The sequence below is a fragment of the Tupaia chinensis genome, unplaced genomic scaffold (genome assembly GCF_000334495.1).
Source record: "Tupaia chinensis unplaced genomic scaffold, TupChi_1.0 Scaffold000028_1, whole genome shotgun sequence".
In the NCBI taxonomy this organism is placed as follows: domain Eukaryota; kingdom Metazoa; phylum Chordata; class Mammalia; order Scandentia; family Tupaiidae; genus Tupaia; species Tupaia belangeri.
Window position 1 is genome coordinate 3,568,717 of NW_006159458.1, and position 17,620 is coordinate 3,586,336.

The 17,620-nt window shown below is 41.3% G+C and overlaps 1 protein-coding gene across 5 annotated transcripts in view; it reads left to right on the plus strand.

Moving 5' to 3' along the window:
• SMCO2 (single-pass membrane protein with coiled-coil domains 2) overlaps window positions 1–17,620 on the plus strand; it is a 42,152-nt gene extending 24,532 nt beyond the window's left edge. For 3 of the 5 annotated variants that reach the window (XM_006140266.2, XM_006140263.2, XM_006140264.2), the window contains 5 exons: window positions 2,833–2,920; window positions 6,393–6,449; window positions 10,158–10,214; window positions 12,498–12,673; window positions 17,361–17,620. In XM_006140266.2, coding sequence (XP_006140328.1) covers window positions 2,833–2,920; window positions 6,393–6,449; window positions 10,158–10,214; window positions 12,498–12,673; window positions 17,361–17,559 — 577 coding nt within the window. In that variant the 3' untranslated portion in view covers window positions 17,560–17,620. The remainder of the gene's footprint in view (window positions 1–2,832; window positions 2,921–6,392; window positions 6,450–10,157; window positions 10,215–12,497; window positions 12,674–17,360) is intronic. The other 2 variants (XM_006140262.2, XM_006140265.2) reach the window with 2 other exon arrangements.

Here is a 17,620-nt window from a genome sequence, read left to right on the forward strand (position 1 = left end):
GCCCAAGATCCCGAGAGGAGAATGGAAGAGAAGGGATTGCGGCGTGGCCATCCCCCCTGGGGGGTGATTTCTCGCTTTCTGTCTCTATGTCTCCCTCTGTCTGTCTGGCGAGCGCACGCGCCCTATAGCAAAAACCTCTCCAAAAAAAATAAATAAATAAATAAGCCCACCAAACGTGGGTCACGTACTACTCCCACAGCTACCCAGGCCAATCAATCTTTTCTAAGCCTTGATTTTCCTCTTCTGTAAAGAGAAATACCCCCACCTCACTGGTTTATTGAGAGGAGTCAATCAAATTTCATATAGAAAGAACTTAATGCATGGCCTGGTATACGATAAGCAGTTAGTAAATGGACGCTATTCTTGGAAATGAATAACCTCTGGCCTTCTAAACTGTCCTAACACATTCCAACTGTAGAGTTCAACCAAGCTGTCACACATACCGATAGTTTCCTTCTTTTTCATTGCTGAGTAGTATTCTATAATATGGCTATGCACAGTGTGTTTAACCACTCATTCACTGAAGGAAAAATGTGTAATTTCTAGGCCAGTGATAGAGGCAGCTGCCAGTAGATGTTGTTACTCTGGAGGGTAAGGCTACATGGGAGATCCGGGTTCAATTCCAGCCCAGCCTAAACAAATAAACAAAAAAGTAGACGATTTCTAGTTTTGGGCTACTATGAATAAAGCTACTTTGTAAGTGTATGTACAAGTTCCTATGTAAGTCTTCATTTCTCTGGGAGAATGGCCAAAGCGTAAAATTGCTGGGTCATATGGTGAGTGCGGTTTTAGTTTTGGTAGGAACTATCAGACTGTTTTCCTAACTGTAACATTCTACATTCCCACCACCAAAGTATGAGTGATCCAGTTTCTCCCCATCCTCACTAGCATTTTTTTTGTAAGCAATGAAAATATTGTTGAAAATGGTCAGAATCAACTTCTTAAAAATTTATTTATTCATTCATTTATTTTAATTTGAGACACACACAGAGAGAGAGAGAGGGAAAAGCGAGAAAGCAAGCTGCTAGATCTGGGTCTCGAACCATGGTCAGCTATGTGGGAGTGTCCAGTGCCTTAGCCACCATGCCACCTGCTGGTTCCCCTCACTAACATTTGATGTTATCACTATTTTTTATTTTAGCCCTTCCAGCATGTAGTAATATCTCATTGTAGTTTAATTTGCATTTCCCTAATTCCTTTTGTGTGTTTATTTGCCATCTATATAGCCTTTTGGTGAAATCCATTTGATTGTCACTTGATCATTTTTTAACTGGATAGTTTGTTTTTAATGTTGAGTTTTGAGAATTTTTAAAGAGCATTTGCCAGAGAGTATGTGTGATCAACAGAGAAAAGAAGAGAAAAAGAAAGCACCCCCACAGGGTGTGATTGAGCCACAGTCCCTTCTTGTCTATCTCTCCTTTCAGGACTTTGGGCACACATAGGCACCTGGTGTTTTTCAAGTCTCTGCATCAGGACTCAAACTGCTTGATCAGCTATGTGGGATCCAGCTGCCTTAACCACCAGGCCACAGGCTGGCCCAGATTTTGAGAATTTCTATTTTATTCTAGATATAAGATTTTTGCCAGATATGTGATATACAAATACTTTTCCCTGTGTCATAATTTGTCTTTTCACCCTTATTACAGGTTCTTTAGACAAAGAAAATTTTTAATTTTGATGGAGGCCAATTATCAATCTTTCCTCTTACCAATTGTGAGATTAGTATCAAGTCCAAGAACTTTACCTAATCACAGGTCCAAAAGATTTTCTGTGGATTTTTTTTCCCTAAAAATTTTATAAGCTTCCATTTTAAACACTTTAATTTTCACTTCCAGTATTCAGTCAGGCCTCACAACTCTTTGATTTCTTTTTTAAGTAATTATTTATTTAACTTTATTTATTTATTCATTCATTCTTAATTTTTTTTTGAGAGATTTTCACTGTAGGGCGTGTGCGCTCGCCAGACAGACAGAGAGAGACATAGAGACAGAAAGCGAGAAATCACCCCCCAGGGGGGGATGGTCACGCCGCAATCCCTTCTCCTCCATTCTCCTCTTGGGATCTTGGGCACACACGCACACGTGCCCGGCGTGAGTTTTAAGCCACCGGGTCCGGGACACGAACCGCGGTCGACTATGTGGGAGTCCAGCGACATAGCCATTACGCTAACTGCTGGTTCCCCATTCATTTTTAATTTGACCAGAGAGAGACACGGCAAGAGAGAGAGAGAGAGAGAAAGTGAGAAAGCAAGCCACCAAGTCCGGGACTCGAAACATGGTTGGCCATGTGGGAGTGTCCAGCACCTTAACCATCACACTTCCTGATGGTCCCCCAACTCTTTGATATTATCTAGATTAGTCAGAGTGCTTTTGTTTTCTTTGAATTTTATTTTTTGACTTTCCATTACAATACAATCACCACCCAAACATCCTTTTTTTTTTTTTATTGGAGAGATTTTTGTCTTAGGATGCGTGTGCTCACTGGAGAGAGACAGAGAGACAGTGAGAGGGCAAGTGAGAAATCACACACACACACGCACACACACACACACCTGGGGGGATGGCCATGCTGCAATTCCTTATCCTCCATTCTCCTCCTGGGATCTTGGCCATGTACGCACATGTGCCGGCCATGATTTTGAAGCCACCGGGTCCGGGACTCAAACTGCAGTTGGCCATGTGGGAATCCAGCAACATAACTACTATGCCATCTGTTGGTCCCCAGTCCTTTTATGTAAGAAAAGCATTACACTTTTTAAATCAAAAGTATCTTCTGGTCTGGGTGATTATTCTCAATTCACAGGACTTAGTTCATCTCTCGGTCTGTTTGTAGTTTATTAAATGAGGTGATATCTCTTGAGGGCCAAACCGAAAATCTGAAGGGCAAGGACCGTGACTCTGATCAGGAGGCAATTATCGAGGTAAGTCGGATGCTTGGCAAGTTTGGGAGGTTGGGGATTTTAGCCACTTCCTTCCACCCTTTTTTTTTTTTTTTTGGAGAGGTTTTTGCTATAGGGCGCGTGCGCTCACCAGACAGACAGAGACAGAGAGATAGAAAGCAGGAAATCACCCCCCAGGGGGGATGGCCACGCCGCAATCCCTTCTCCTCCATTCTCCTCTCGGGATCTTGGGCACGCACGCACACACGCCCAGCGTGAGTTTAAGCCACCGGATCCGGGACTCGAACCGCGGTCGAGTACGTGGGAGTCCAGCGACATAGCCATTACGCTAACTGCTGGTCCCCCTTCCACCCTTTTATTGTTCAGCAGTCATAACAAAAAGCGCACAGCCTGGCTCTATCATAAGATGGGCGGGGGTCTCTGAGTGCTTCCGTCTTGGGTAGCACCATTTCTCTTCTCTGATGACACAAAAAAGCCTAGGCTTTTCTATCCTAGCTAGAAACACAGTGAGAGGAATAGGATGTTCGTCTATTTACTTATTTCTTCCATGAGCTAGAGAAAAAGAGAGGAAGAGGCATCCTGACAGGATCCTCACACTGTAACCTACTCCCAACCTGCAGCTGTCCCCAGACCACAAGCACACCTGTGCCTGGTGTACTCAGAGAGGTCTCCAGACACGAACTTGGGACCTTCTCATGTGGATCGGCCCTGCAGAGCCTATTACTGCTGTGCTACCACACAGTCCCATGTCTTGTTGCCACCTTAAGTAAAAAAGGAGTACCTTAAAGGAGAAAATCTTTGTAACCCAGCACCTAACAGTACAGAGAAAAGGTTCAGGAAATAAACATTTGTCAAGAACTGTACCCTTAGAATAGAAGAGTCTGCGTTGTCTTTGATACCTTGAGGAGTTCTAGTGTTGGTTTTCACAATCTCCAGTTTTCCTGTTGTTTCATCCCCTCACATTTCTTATAGACTGTTTCCAGAGAAAGGCTTAACTTTCCAATATTTTTTAAAAAGAATAATTTACTTCATTTTATTTATAATTATTATTATTATTTAACTTGCTACAGGGAATGTGCACTCACCAGAGAGAGGGAGAGTGAGTGAGTGGGAAAGTGAGAAAGCAAGCTGCCAGGTCCAGGACTGGAACCATGATCAGCCACATAGGAGGCCAGTGCCTTTATCACCATGCCACCCAGTGGTCCTTCCAATTATTATTATTATTTTGCCATAGGGAACAAAGAAAGGGAAAGTGAGAAATCACTCCTGGAGTGGGGGTAGGGGAGTAATGGCCACACCACAATCCCTCCTCCTCCATTCTCTCTCAGGATTTTGGGCACATATGCATACCCACCTGTCATGATTTTCAAGCCACCAGGTCCAGGACTCAAACTGCACTTGGCCATGTGAGAGTCCAGCACCTTAACCACCATGCCAAATGCTGGCCCCTAACTTTACATTTTTCAAGAGTCATAGAATGTTAGAGCTGAAAGTACAAGATCAACTTTGGACATGAATGGGACTTGAGAATCCTGGCTGATAGTTTTTCTGCTCTACCGCAAGTCAAGCTGTTGAGAAGTCCCTAAAGAAAAAAAGTCTCTGCTCATGTCTTTTTATTGAAATTGCCATCCTCTGTGTTAGCTCCAGTTCAGGAATGGAAATTAAGTTTATTTGGAAAAAATAAAGGAGAAATGTCTCTTTTATTATAGAAGGAAATATTTATTCAGACTCCTCTCATATTAAAAGTCATCTGCAGATCAGCACAGATTTATTGCCCAGGGAAAAAATATTTTTCACCGTGATATAGTCCAACATTTTGGGTCACAATTTCATTTTGTGCTAGATGAAAAGAAAAGAGTATTTTACTATCCTTGGGCGGTGGAAATGATAAACTATGCAAAAGAGGAGGACAAAGGCCATGAATTATGCTGCCTTAGGAAATTTTCTCTGAAAGTCAGCTGTTTTATAAGAATGTAGATTTCAACAGGAGGTAGGGGGCAGACAGGGATAAAATGAAAAGCCTGAGGAATCCCAGCAAGTGGCCCAATCCCTAGCGCACTGGACTGCAGTGCTGTAGGCCACACCGCCTTACTCAGGCCATAGGCTGACTGTGGATTTGAATTGCCAGCTTGACCCAGGGACATGCTGGGCACTTGCTCAGGTGCCCAGGATTCCGGGAAACTAGAAGGCTGGGGAAAGGATATCGAGGCTTGACAGGACTCCATCAAGGGTACTTTTTTTTCTCTCGCGTTAGTGCACACCTTCTACATAATAATAACTTTTAAAAGTTTAAAAGACTGAGAAGAAAAGGCACAGAGATAAATGATAGAGAGGTTTGTTTTGTTTTGTTTTGAGAGATTTTTGCTATAGAGTGTATGTGCTCACCAGAGAGACAGAAAGCAAGAAATCACCTCCCAGTGGATGGCCATGCTGCAATTCCTTCTCTTCCATTTTCCTCTCAGGAAACTCTTGTACCTGGCATGAATTTCAAACCACTGGGTCCAGGACTCGAACCACAGTCAACCATGTGGGAGTCCAGTACGTTAACTATTATGCCACCTGCCGGCCCTGCGAATGAGATTTTTTAAAAGGAGGGGCTTGGGGTAATATGAGAGGGGAAGACAGCATACATATGTATGAACATTCTCTATGCTGGAGTTATATAGCTTTGCATACATATTAAAAACAAAACATGGGGGACCAGCAGGTGGCATGGTGGTTAAAGCACTGGACACTCCCACATGGTCAACCACTGTTCAAGTCCTAGACCTGGTGGCTTGCTTTCTCACTTTCTGTCTTTCTCTCTCTCTCTGGTTAAATTAAAATAAAATTAATGAATAAATAAAATAAAATAAATAATTTTCTAAAAAATAAATAAAACATCGATCTTGAGCTTAAAAACTAGAAACAGCTAGGGGGCCAGCAGGTGGCGTGGTAGTTAGAGGTGCTGGACTCCCATATAGCTGACTGCAGGTCAAATTTGGACATGGTGGCTTGCTTTCTTGCTTTCTTTCCCTCTCTCTCTCTCTTTCTGGTCAAATTCAATAATAATAATAATAATAATAATAAAGTTAAATAAATAACTCTTTTAAAAAAGAAAACTAGAAACAGCCCAAATGTCTACCTGCTACTGTGGATAAACAGTTGTACATGTTTATGAGGGAATACTATCCAACAATGAAAAGGAACAAACGTCTGAATCACCTAACAACATAAATCTCAACTGCATTATACTATGGAAATGAAGCCAGACTCAGAAGACTACATACTTCGAGACGCCACTTACATAAGGTGAGCCTTACATAGGATGTGGCCAATGACACCTTGACGATTTGCTTTACTATTGGTTTTAGAGATTAGCACCTGGGATAGTATGGAGGAAATACAGCTTCTATTAAATCTGAAACTCTTTGTTCATGAGTGTACTTTCCCCTCCAAATTATTTGTTTTGTTTCAATTCCACACATAATTCATTACAACTTTTGTTTTATAGGAGAAGATCGTGGAGATTAGAAAGCAATTAGGAGAAATAAATAACACATTTATCCAGGTAATAATAAAATAGCTTTACGACCAAGGAAGAGAAACAGTTCTTCAGGGAAATTTCAGGTTTAGACAATTTCAGAGAATGGAATCTAAAATTCAATGTACACTCTTAAGTTTGGACCCAGAAGGGAACTTGGTGCCATTTAGTCTGTACCCTCATTTTCAGAAAAGAGAAGCATAAATGAAGTAATGTGCCCATGTTTCCAGATAAAAAGAACCAGTCTTACTCTTGCTTGCTCATTTAAAATTATATATAATACATAAAAATGTGTATAACATACATGGAATATATGTTAGTGTATATGTAATTTTCTGCTGATGAAAATAATACATGCAAATTTTAGTAATTAAAATATTATCAAACTATTTTACATAAAAATGAAATATAGGGGCCGCCAGGTGGTACAGTGGTTAATGCGCTGGACCGCCACATGGCTGACCACGGTTTAACCTGGCAGCTTGCTTCTCACTTTCTCTCTCTCTCACTCTGTCCCTTTCTGGTCAAATTAAAATAAATAAATAAAGTTAAATAAAATAATTCTTTTTTTTTTGAGAGGATTTTGCTATAGGGCGCGTGCACTTGCCAGAAAGACAGAAAGACATAGAGAGATAGAAAGCAAGAAATCATCCCCCAGGGGAGATGGCCATGCCGCAATCCCTTCTCCTCCTGGGATCCTGGGCGCGCACGCACACGGGCCTGGAGTCAGTTTAAGCTACCGGGTCCAGGACTTGAACCATGGTCGGCTACATGGGAGTCCAGTGACATAGCCATTACACTAACTGTTGGTCCCAGTAAAATAATTCTTTAAAAAAATTTTTTTAAAAAGGAAAATAATCCCATTCCCTCACACATAATGTATATTCTAGTATATTTATATTCTTCTCGATTTTTCTATATACATATTTACATAGTTTTTATTGTTTTAATAGGATTATTTTATGTATGTATTGTTTTGCAACTTGCTTTTGCCCTAGCCTTTTTCTTCAATCATTTTCTATACCAGTATATGCCATTTTACTAGATACTTTCACTGCTATATAATCCAGGACTTGATGTTTGGATTTATTCATTTGTTTGACTACCTGGGACTTGATACTCAGTGTTTGCCATTACAAACTGGGCCTCAAAAAGTCATGCTTTTGCTTGATCTCACAGGACTTCTTTGTCGAGGCTAGGCTAGTATGAATATGTTTTCTTGAGTGGGGAAGGCTGCGGATTAGAAATAGACGCAATAATAAAACACACAAAGACACATAAGTATAGAAAAGTGAGGATTGGGTGGGCACAACTTTTTTGATGGAGAAATTGTGACTATAATTAGCCTCAGGCTTATTCCTTTAAAGGGTAGAGAATGGAAGGGGAGAATGGGATGTAAAAGGAATGCGGAAGAAGGAAGTGGAATGCGAAGAGAATAAGGGAGGTGAAATTGGGATGCAAAGCCAGTTGTCTTAGGATGTAAATCGACTGAAGATGTGAAAATGACGGGCGCCAGATAATTTTATAGATTTTTGGGGGGGAATAAATTGAAAAAGGCTTGTGACTTTTTTAGCCTGATACTGGGCAGTATTGAGGTATTGAGTTTTAAGAAGAGCAGGCCACATGTTTTAATCACATGTTTTCAGATTGGCTGCTCTCCACACTTCTTGAAGACTCAGTTTCTAGAACTATCATCTCTAGAATTCATCTTTCTTGAATCTTAGTATATTATTCTTCCTGTTTTAGCTTGATTTTTCAAGATATCCTCAAGTCTATTATGGGCTGATTTCTTTAAAACCTTTAAAGGCATCATTTACTTCTAACACGTGTACACTTAGCATTCAAGTCTTTGAATGGGATTGTTTGCTTTCAGCCTGTGTCTTGTTCCAACTGACAGAAATCAGGTGAAGTCACCTACTTTTTAAAAGTTTCAGAAACCTTTTAAAAATAACTCTTTATTTAACTTTATTTATTATTATTTTTTTTTCATTTGACCAGAGAGAAACAGAGAGAGAGAGAAAGAAGGGAAAGTGAAAAAGCAAGCCGCCAAGCCTGGGACTCAAACCAAGGTCAGCCATGTGGTAGTCCAGCAGCCTAATCACCATGCCACCTGCTGGGCCCTGTGCACAACAGTCCATGTGAAGAAAAGAGGAAACTAGATCCCCTTTTTGTGGACAGCTCTTTTGCTAAGTTAAAAGACGCCAACATTCAATCTGACATAATGAGGACTGACATTTAATAAATCATACATTTTTCAGTATGAAAACTTTGGGCCAGTAAGTGGCATAGTGAATTCCCACATGGCCAACTACAGTTCAAATCCTGGACCTGGCACCTTGAAAATCACGCCAGGCATTTGTGCCTGTGTACCCAAAATCCTGAGAAAAGAATGGAGGAGAAGGGATTGAAGCATGGCCATCCCATAAGGGGTGATTTCTTCCTTTCCCTCTCTGTCTCTCTCCAGTGAGTGCATATACCCTATGGCAAAAACCTTTAAAAAAATTTTTCCCCTTATTTTTTCAGAAACACACTATATTTCTCCAACTAGTGCTCTGGTGGAAGTTTTATGAGTTCCAAGGAAGAAGTAATGAATAGAAATAATTTATAACAAGCTGCCATTGTGTAAATGTGCATTTACTTAACATGCAATTTGCAATTCATAATTACACTATAAAGTAGCTCTAAGAAGAAGGATTTTACTGAATAAAAATAAATTTCAGGCCAGTCAATGGCATAATGGTTAAGGCAGCTGGATCCCATGTAGCCAATGGCACAATTTGAGTTCTGGACCCAGTGGCTTGAAAAACACACTGGACACTTGTTTATATGTGCCCAAAAACCTAAAAAGAGGGAGAAATGGAAAAAAGGAGATTGCAGAGTGGTTACCCTCCACGTCTGAGGTGCTTTCTTACTCTCTCTCTTTCTCTTTCTCTCTCTCTCTTTTAGCAAGCACGTGTGTCCTACCAGAAAAAAAAAAAAAAGTAATTTTCAGTTAATTAATTAATTATTCACTTTTATTAAAAGTGAATACATCTTGTGCTCGCTTCAGCAGCACATATACTAAAATTGGAAAAGTGAATACATCTTGTAAGTGGTGTCAAAATGAATGAGATATTATTGTGTAAATCAAAAAAATAGAATGTATAGGGGTGGACGGGGGCTCAGTGGTAAAATGTGACCCTGTGAGCTGACACAGAGGGAAAATTCTGGGTTCATGTCCAAAGTCCTCCCTGAATGCACCAGGCACATGTATGCCCATGATTCAGAGCTGGCTGAAGTGGAGAGTGGGTGGTGGCATAAAGACTCTCTTGGGGTCTTAATGTGCCCCAAATCCCAATGGGATGTTGCTCTTCCTTTCTTTCTCACTCACACATGGAAGAAATAAAAATATAGGGACCAGCAGTTAGCATAATGGCTATGTCGCTGAACTCATATGTAGTCGACCGTAGTTCGAGTCTTGGACCCGGTGGCTTACACTCACACCAGGCGCATGTGCATGCATGCCTAAGATCCCAAGAGGAGAATGGAGAAGGGATTGTAGCGTGGCCATGCCCCCTTGGGGGTGATTTCTTACTTTCTGTCTCTCTGTCTCTGTCTCTCTGGCAAGCACACACACCCTATAGCAAAACCCTGTCCAAAAAAAAAAGGAAAAATATAAAAATACACATACACACACACACACACACACATATACATATAATTTTCATTTTACTCAGAATTCTGATGTCTTTTCAGGCAGATGCTTGTAATGAAGCTCATGAATTAAAGGAGAAACTTGTTGAAAAAATAGAGGTAAGATTTCAGTTACCCAAGTCCAAATGATGATAAAATAAGATTATTTGTGTCTAAATACAGGGCAGTTCTTCCCCCAGAGTTTAAGAGTCTACCACATACTGGTCTCTTCCCTATCACTCTCTCCCTCTCCTGCCTTCTGCCTTGGACTGACAGAACATCTCACAGCTCTGATGTTCTCCCAGACTCCCGTAGCCTGTGCTGTTTCTACTTCACATCCCTCCTTCTGGAGCTCATCCTCCACATTACAAATGACTGAACCTCAAGGCTCTGCCCAGTGCCATCTCTTCTACCAGACCTTTCCTAATCTCCCCTAGCCAGAAAAACGACTTCAGCTCTGAATGCTTCCCACAGACTTTGGAATAAATGTGAATGGGTGAATGAAACAATGAAAGAGCGAATGTATCAAACTGTCACCTGCTCAGAGGTACCTATTCATTTCTCCTATCTAGAGCAGATGTCACCATCAACCCTCACCTCGTCTCTAGTTCATTCCCTTTTTAGCTTTTTCTTTACCATGAATCTTAATCTGTGACATCCAACGTACGTATGTGTTTAGTTGTTTATTACAGTTCCTCCAGCCCTGTAAGCGCACATTTAGTAGACTGCATATTCCTTGACTATTTTGTTAATCATTCTGTCCTAGAATAGTGCCTGGTAGGTGGTAGTCACTTTTTCTTTTTAAAATTTTGCTGTGGGGGTCAGCTGGCAGGTGGCATGGTGGTTAAGGGCACTGGAGTCCCACATGACTGACAGGCTGACAGCGGTTCGAGTCCCAGATCTGGCAGCTTTCTCTCTCTCTCGACCAGCAGATGGTATAATGGTTATATCACTGGACTGCCACATAGTTAACCATGGTTAGAGTTCCAGACCCGACAGCTTAAAATTCATGCCAGGTGTGTGTGTGTGCATGACCAAAATCCTGAGAGGAGAAGAGACTGTGGCATGGCTGTCCCCCCGGGGGTGATTTCTCACTTTCTAGCTCTCTGTCTTTCGCTGTCTCTCTGGTGAACACACACGCCCTATAGCAAAAACCTCTCTCTCTCAAAAAAAAAAAAAAATTCCCAGGAGGCACATGTGCTAGCCAGAGAGAAGGAGGGAGAGTGATAAAGCATCCCCTAATGGGGCAAGTCATGTGCAATCCCTTCTCCTCTATTCGCCATCTCATCGGGATTTGGGGCACACATGCACAAGACACTGGGTTTGAGACTCAAACTGCACGTTGATCATGTGGGCTCCTGCTTCATCACCAGGCCACAAGCCTACCCAGCAGTAGTCACTCAGTAAATATATTTTACCTAGATGAACAAATCAAATAGATGAATTCAGTACAAGGATACCTTCCAACATAGAAAAATCCATAAATAAACATTAGAATGTGAGTTTTACTAGTTTTCTACTCTTCTCTGTGAATGTATTAAATCTTCTTCTATTAAGTGAGTATGAACTTACCAATGACTCCCTCACGTGACCTCCATGTGATAATGTGAGCCCCTGAGGTGTTCCAAAGGCAAAGTACTCTGTATCATCTACCATAAGATGGGGAGACATCTAGAATTATTGTCTATTTTAATTAAAACTGTTTAAGTTTATTGATTTATTTCCTCCATAACAGTGAGACAGAAGGAAAGAGGGAAACAGACACCATCAACAGACTTCACAGCACAATTCACCCCCAGTCTCAGTAAATATGGGTCCCGAGAGGTCCTGGGACAGAAACGCAGGACCTTTCCCATGTGATCCAATTGTGTTGTTGCTGTACCACTGCCTGGCTCCTAGATTTTTTTTTTAATAGTTGATTTCTGGTGCTGGCAAGTGGCATAGTGGTTAAGGGCACTAGACTCGCATATGGCCGACTGTGGTTCGAGTCCTGGACCTAGTGGCTTGCTTTTTCATTTTCTCTTTCTCTCTCCTTCCTTCCCTCTCTCCCTCAGTTCCTCTCTGGTCAAATTAAAATAAATAAATAAATAAATAAAAGTTAAAAAAAAAATTCTTGGAACCTGCAGATGGTATAATGACTACGTCACTGGACTCCCATGTAATCGACCGCGGTTAGAATCCCAGATCCAGTGGCTTAAATTCACGCTGGCCACGTGTGTGTGCGTGCTCAAGATCCTGAGAGGAAAATGGAGGAGAAGGGATTGTGTTGTGGCCATCCTCCTTGGGGGTGATTTCTCACTTTCTGTCTCTCTCTCTGTCTTTCTGGTGAGCAAATGTGCCCTATAGCAAAAACCTCTCCAAAAATAAAAAATAAAAAAGTTGATTGCTTTTTTTCCTCACCAGAACTTCTGTAAGAACATGACTGTGTTGAATACAAATCTAGGAATGTACCAAATGCAAGAAAGGAAAACAGACTCTCCCAGTCCTGAAGAAATGGTTATTGAAGAAATAGAGCCACTGCTTCCTCTGGCTCCGCCACCTCCTTTAGTGCAGAACTCACCTCCCCATGGCACCGTGTGGTAAGTCTCAGAAGGAGATCATTGTACGCTAGACAGCGGCCCCAAAGTGGGTGGAGTGAAGTAAGACTGAATTTTTTCAAGTGTTGACTAAAATTTTGTATTTTCTTTTGTAAATTATCTATGTTCTTTAAAAGTCTCTGTCAGTTAAAATCATGTTTTTCTTGTTTCAGATATAGATCTGTTTCATAGCTCTATAGATAATAGATTGCTTTCTTTCTTTTCTCTCTCTCTCTTTCTTTTCTTTTCTTTTCTTTTTTTTTTGGCCAGAGTGCATGTGAGCTCACCAGAGACAAAGGGACAGAAAGAGAGAGAGAGGAAGAAAACATCCTCAATGAAGTATGGTCAAACCATAATCTCTTCTCCATTTCTCCATCCTATCAGAATTTGAGGCATGAACACACATGTACCCAGCAAGTTTTTTTTTTTTGGGGGGGAGAGGTTTTTGCTATAGGGCACGTGCGCTCGCCAGACAGACAGGGAGAGACAGAGAGATAGAAAGCGAGAAATCACTCCCCAGGGGGGATGGCCACACCACAATCCCTTCTCTTCCATTCTCCTCTCGGGATCTTGGGCATGTGCGCACACGCGCCTGGTGTGAGTTTTAAGCCACCGGGTCCAGGACGTGAACCGCGGTCGACTACATGGGAGTCCAGCGACATAGCCATTACACTAACTGCTGGTCCCCCCAGCAAGTTTTCCAAGCCATCAGGATTTGAACTACAGTTGGCTATATGGGATATAACTCCCTTAACCACTAGGCCATGAGGCCAGACCTAGATTGCTTTTTTATTGCCTTTTTTAAAAAAAGAATTATTTATTTAATTTTATTCATTATTACCACCATCTTTTAACTTGACCAGAGAGAGACAGAGAAAGAGAGAGGGAAAGCGAGAAAGCAAGCCACCAGGTCTGGGACTAGAACTGCAGTCGGGCATGTGAGAGTCTGGTGCCTTAGCAACCATGCCAACAGCTTGGCCCCTCTTACTGCTTTTGATAGATTTATCTCTATACAATTCCAATCTTTCTGTCTATCCATCTAGCAATCGTCTATTGATCTAACACTTGAAGAATGGCATTTATAAGCTATGATGTAACAACCTCCTGCACAGGAACACATCTGCTAAGCACATCTGAATACCTTTGTTTGCCAAACAGGATGCCTTTCCCTTGCACAGCAGTGGAGGTGAATGTACTGGCAAATTCCCACTTTGGGGATCCCTTTTTGGAAACACTATACATCGTATAAATGCTAAGTAGTATAATCCTCTAAGAAAATTGTTTCGATCAACCCAGGTAGAATCTGCAGCTCCCTCCTCTGTCAAGTCCTTGGCCATTGTATAAAACATTGGGTTGTACATCTTCTTGTTGAGTGGTAAGAATGTATGCACTCTGTATTTTGCACATAATCATGTCACAGAGCCCATAGCATATTATTGCAATTAATTAGTTTCAAATCTGTCTTTTCCTAATACTCCAGGAGTATTAGGAAGGCAGGACTCATGTCTTTGTCTTTCTGGAACTTGGCATATAAAAGATGCTCAAAATGCTCAACAAATGTTAAATCCATTTTAAAAAGTGAGGAGTGACATCAGTGAAATTACTGGAGTGAAGACCTTGGAAATTTTTCTCCTTCATACAATCAAAAAAGAACTAGAAAAATAATGGTCAAATCAGCTTTTCAGAACTCTGGCTATTAAGAATTTAGTATTCAGGGACCAGCAGTTGGTGTAATTGCTGTGTCGCTGGACTCCCATGTAGTCAACCGCAGTTCAAGTCCTGGACCCAGTGGCTTAAACTCACGCCAGGCGCACATGCGTGCCCAAGATCCCGAGAGGAGAATGAAAAAGAAGAGATTGCAGCATGGCCATCCCCCCAAGGACTGATTTCTCTCTTTCTGTCTCTCTGTCTCTCTCTGTCTTTTAGGCGAGTGCACATATAGCAGAAAACTCTCAAAAAAAAAAAAGAATTTAGTATTTATAATATATAATGAACTCTTACGACTCAACAGCAAAAAGGCAATCTGGTCTTAAAAACAGGCAAAGAATTTGGGTAGACATTTCTTCAAAGAATACACAAATGGCAATAAGCACATTTATAAAGAGGTTCAACATCATTGGTCATCAAAGAAATAAAATCAAAACCATAATGAGATGGATACTTAGGCACTAAGATGCTGCAATAGAAAAGATAAGGGCCGGTCCCATTGTACAGTGGTTAAGTGCTGTGCATTGGAAGCTGGACCCCACATGGCTGGCCACAGTTCAAATCCCAGCCTGGGAGCTTGGAAAACAGGTGCACATGCATGCCCACAATGCTGATGGGAAGGAGAATTGATGAAATGGATTGCAGTGTGATTATGCCCCACTAGGAGAGTGCTCTCTCTCTCTCTCTTTCTCTCCCTCTGGCAAGCACACATGACCCTTGGCAATTAAAATTAAAAAAAAAAAAAAAAGCAAGGGTTAAAGAGTATGTGGAGGGGCTAGCAGGTAGCATGGTGGTTAAGGTGCTGGACTCACACATGGCCAACTGTGGTTCAGGTTCCAAACCTGGTGGCTTCCTTTCTCAACTTCTCTTTTTCTCTCTCTGTCTCCCTCTAGTTCAATTTAAAAAAATAATAATAATAACAAATAAATAAATAATTTTTAAAAAAGTATGTGGAGAAGTCAGAACCTGTATGTATTGCTGGTGAGGTTGTAAAATGGTACATTTATTTTTAGAATATAGTTCTAAAATGGCATAGTCATTTTAGAACATCGTTCAGCATGCTCTGAAAATGTTAAACATAGAGTTACCATATGACCCAGCAATCCCATTTCTAGGTTCTAGGTACACAGATCCAAAAGAATCAGAGACATATGCCCACATAAAAACCTGTACATGGGTCCAACAGGTGGCGTAATGGTTACAACACTGGACTCCCACATGGTCAACTGTGGTTCAAGTACCAGATCTGGCAGCTTGAAACTCAATGCTGGCCATATGTGCGTGCATGCCTGGAATCCCCAGAGGAGAGTAGAGGAGAAGGGATTGCAGCATGGCCATCCCAGTGGGGGATGATTTCTCACTTTCTATTTTTCTGTCTGTCTCTGTTTCTCCAGCAAGCACATGTGCCCTATAGCAAAAATCTCTCTTAAAAAAAAAAAGTATATCCACACGATGAAGTATTATTATTCAGTCACAATGAAGAATGAAATACATGCTACAATACTGGTAATATTTTGTCCTAGTTTAGTATTTCCACAGATGACTGGACTTGAAATTTAGAAAGAATAGGTCTTGCTTGCTAGATGTGTTTGGTTGTGAGCTGTTCTTTTCATAAAGACATAGGCCAGTAGGTTGTGTAGTGGTTAAGGCACTAAAGCCCTACAGGGTTGACCATGGTTCAAGTCCTGGACCCAGCAGCTTGATAGTCACACTGGGCATGTGTATGTGTGGGTATGTGGGTGTGTATGTCCAAAATTCTGAGAGGAGAATGGACGAGAAGAGATTGTGGTGTGGCCATCCCCCTGAGAAGTGATTTCTCGTCTTCTATCTCTGTCTCTCTGGCAAGTGCACATGCCCTATAGCAAAAATCTCTCTCTCAAAAAAAAAAAAAATCTAGTTCAGTACTGCTTAAAGGTAAGACACCTGTACTTCTGTTAGTGGCCAAGAAAATAGACCCAGGTTTATAGAATCCACTGAGGTCACAACAGGTCTGTAGTAGCTTTAACTGTGCTCTAGTTTTTCCTCTTCTGAAATGTATTATAGATGGTAATTTCCTCCAAGTAATTGAATTATCTGTGACCTTTCTTTCCTTCTGTTTTCTAGATTTTCTAAATTTTCTCCCCTTATCACATATGGCATTTACAATATGACTATAATAACATGAAGACTTATAATCAAATAAATCAGTTACAGTATAGGTAGAACCCAGAAGGAAGAGACTGCAAGGATTTGAAAAAGGTTACCTTACTTTATGAGGGAAAGTCCATTGGCAGGGGACATTGTCACAAACCAGTGACAGAGAATGGCTGAATTCCATTTATCACATTTGTGTCCCAGGAAAAAATCTAACTGCTCATGACTCTATCTGTCCCAGTGTAGATGTCAGACGCCACTGGTAAGATTGAAATCACCTGCTAGAATGTGAAAAGGGCATTTCTTTTTTAAAAAATTATTTTATTTATCTTTATTTATTGGTTGATCGATTGGTTGGTTTAAATTTGGCCAGAGAGGGACAGAGTGAGAGAGAGAGAGAAAGAGAGAGAGAGAGCAAGCAAGCAAGCTGCCAGGTCCCAGACTCAAACCTTGGTCGGTTAGCCACGTGGGGGTCCAGCACCCTCAACCACCACACCACCTATTGACTCCGAGAAGGGCATTTCTAAAGCCCTTTTGTTTGTTTTTGAGATATAATCTCCAAACCATAAAACTCACCCTTCGAGATGTACAATTCAGTGGCTTCACTTCTGTGTGGGGTAAGACCTATGTATCCAGGGGTTTCAGAGTTCTGTGGCTACACTATCTTCTACACTTAATGGGCTTAAGTGCACGTCTGCACCAAGCACCTTCTTTTACAGGTGTAAACTGATAGTGAGAGAAATGCAGTTATTTAGCTGAAGTTTTAGAACCACCTGGGAGTAGCCACAGGTCCCATCAAATGTGGTTTTCTTCAGAATTCTCTTAACACAGATGTTTTCTTTCTTTGTAGGAAACGTGCATTGAGGATTTTCGTCATGTTTTATGTCCTCACCTTCACTGGACTGTCGTGTTACACACTATTTTTTGATGCCACATTTATCTTTGAAACATTGCTCCCTAGAATGCTCGGGCGCCGCGTAATGTGGGAGTTGCGGGACATTATTGCACCTTTCTTGCACTTGGAAGTGGAAGACTTGTTACCCTCGTAAAGATACGGGAGTTACCATTACCCTACTGTCTCTCCAATAAAATTCAGGCTGTTCCTGTATA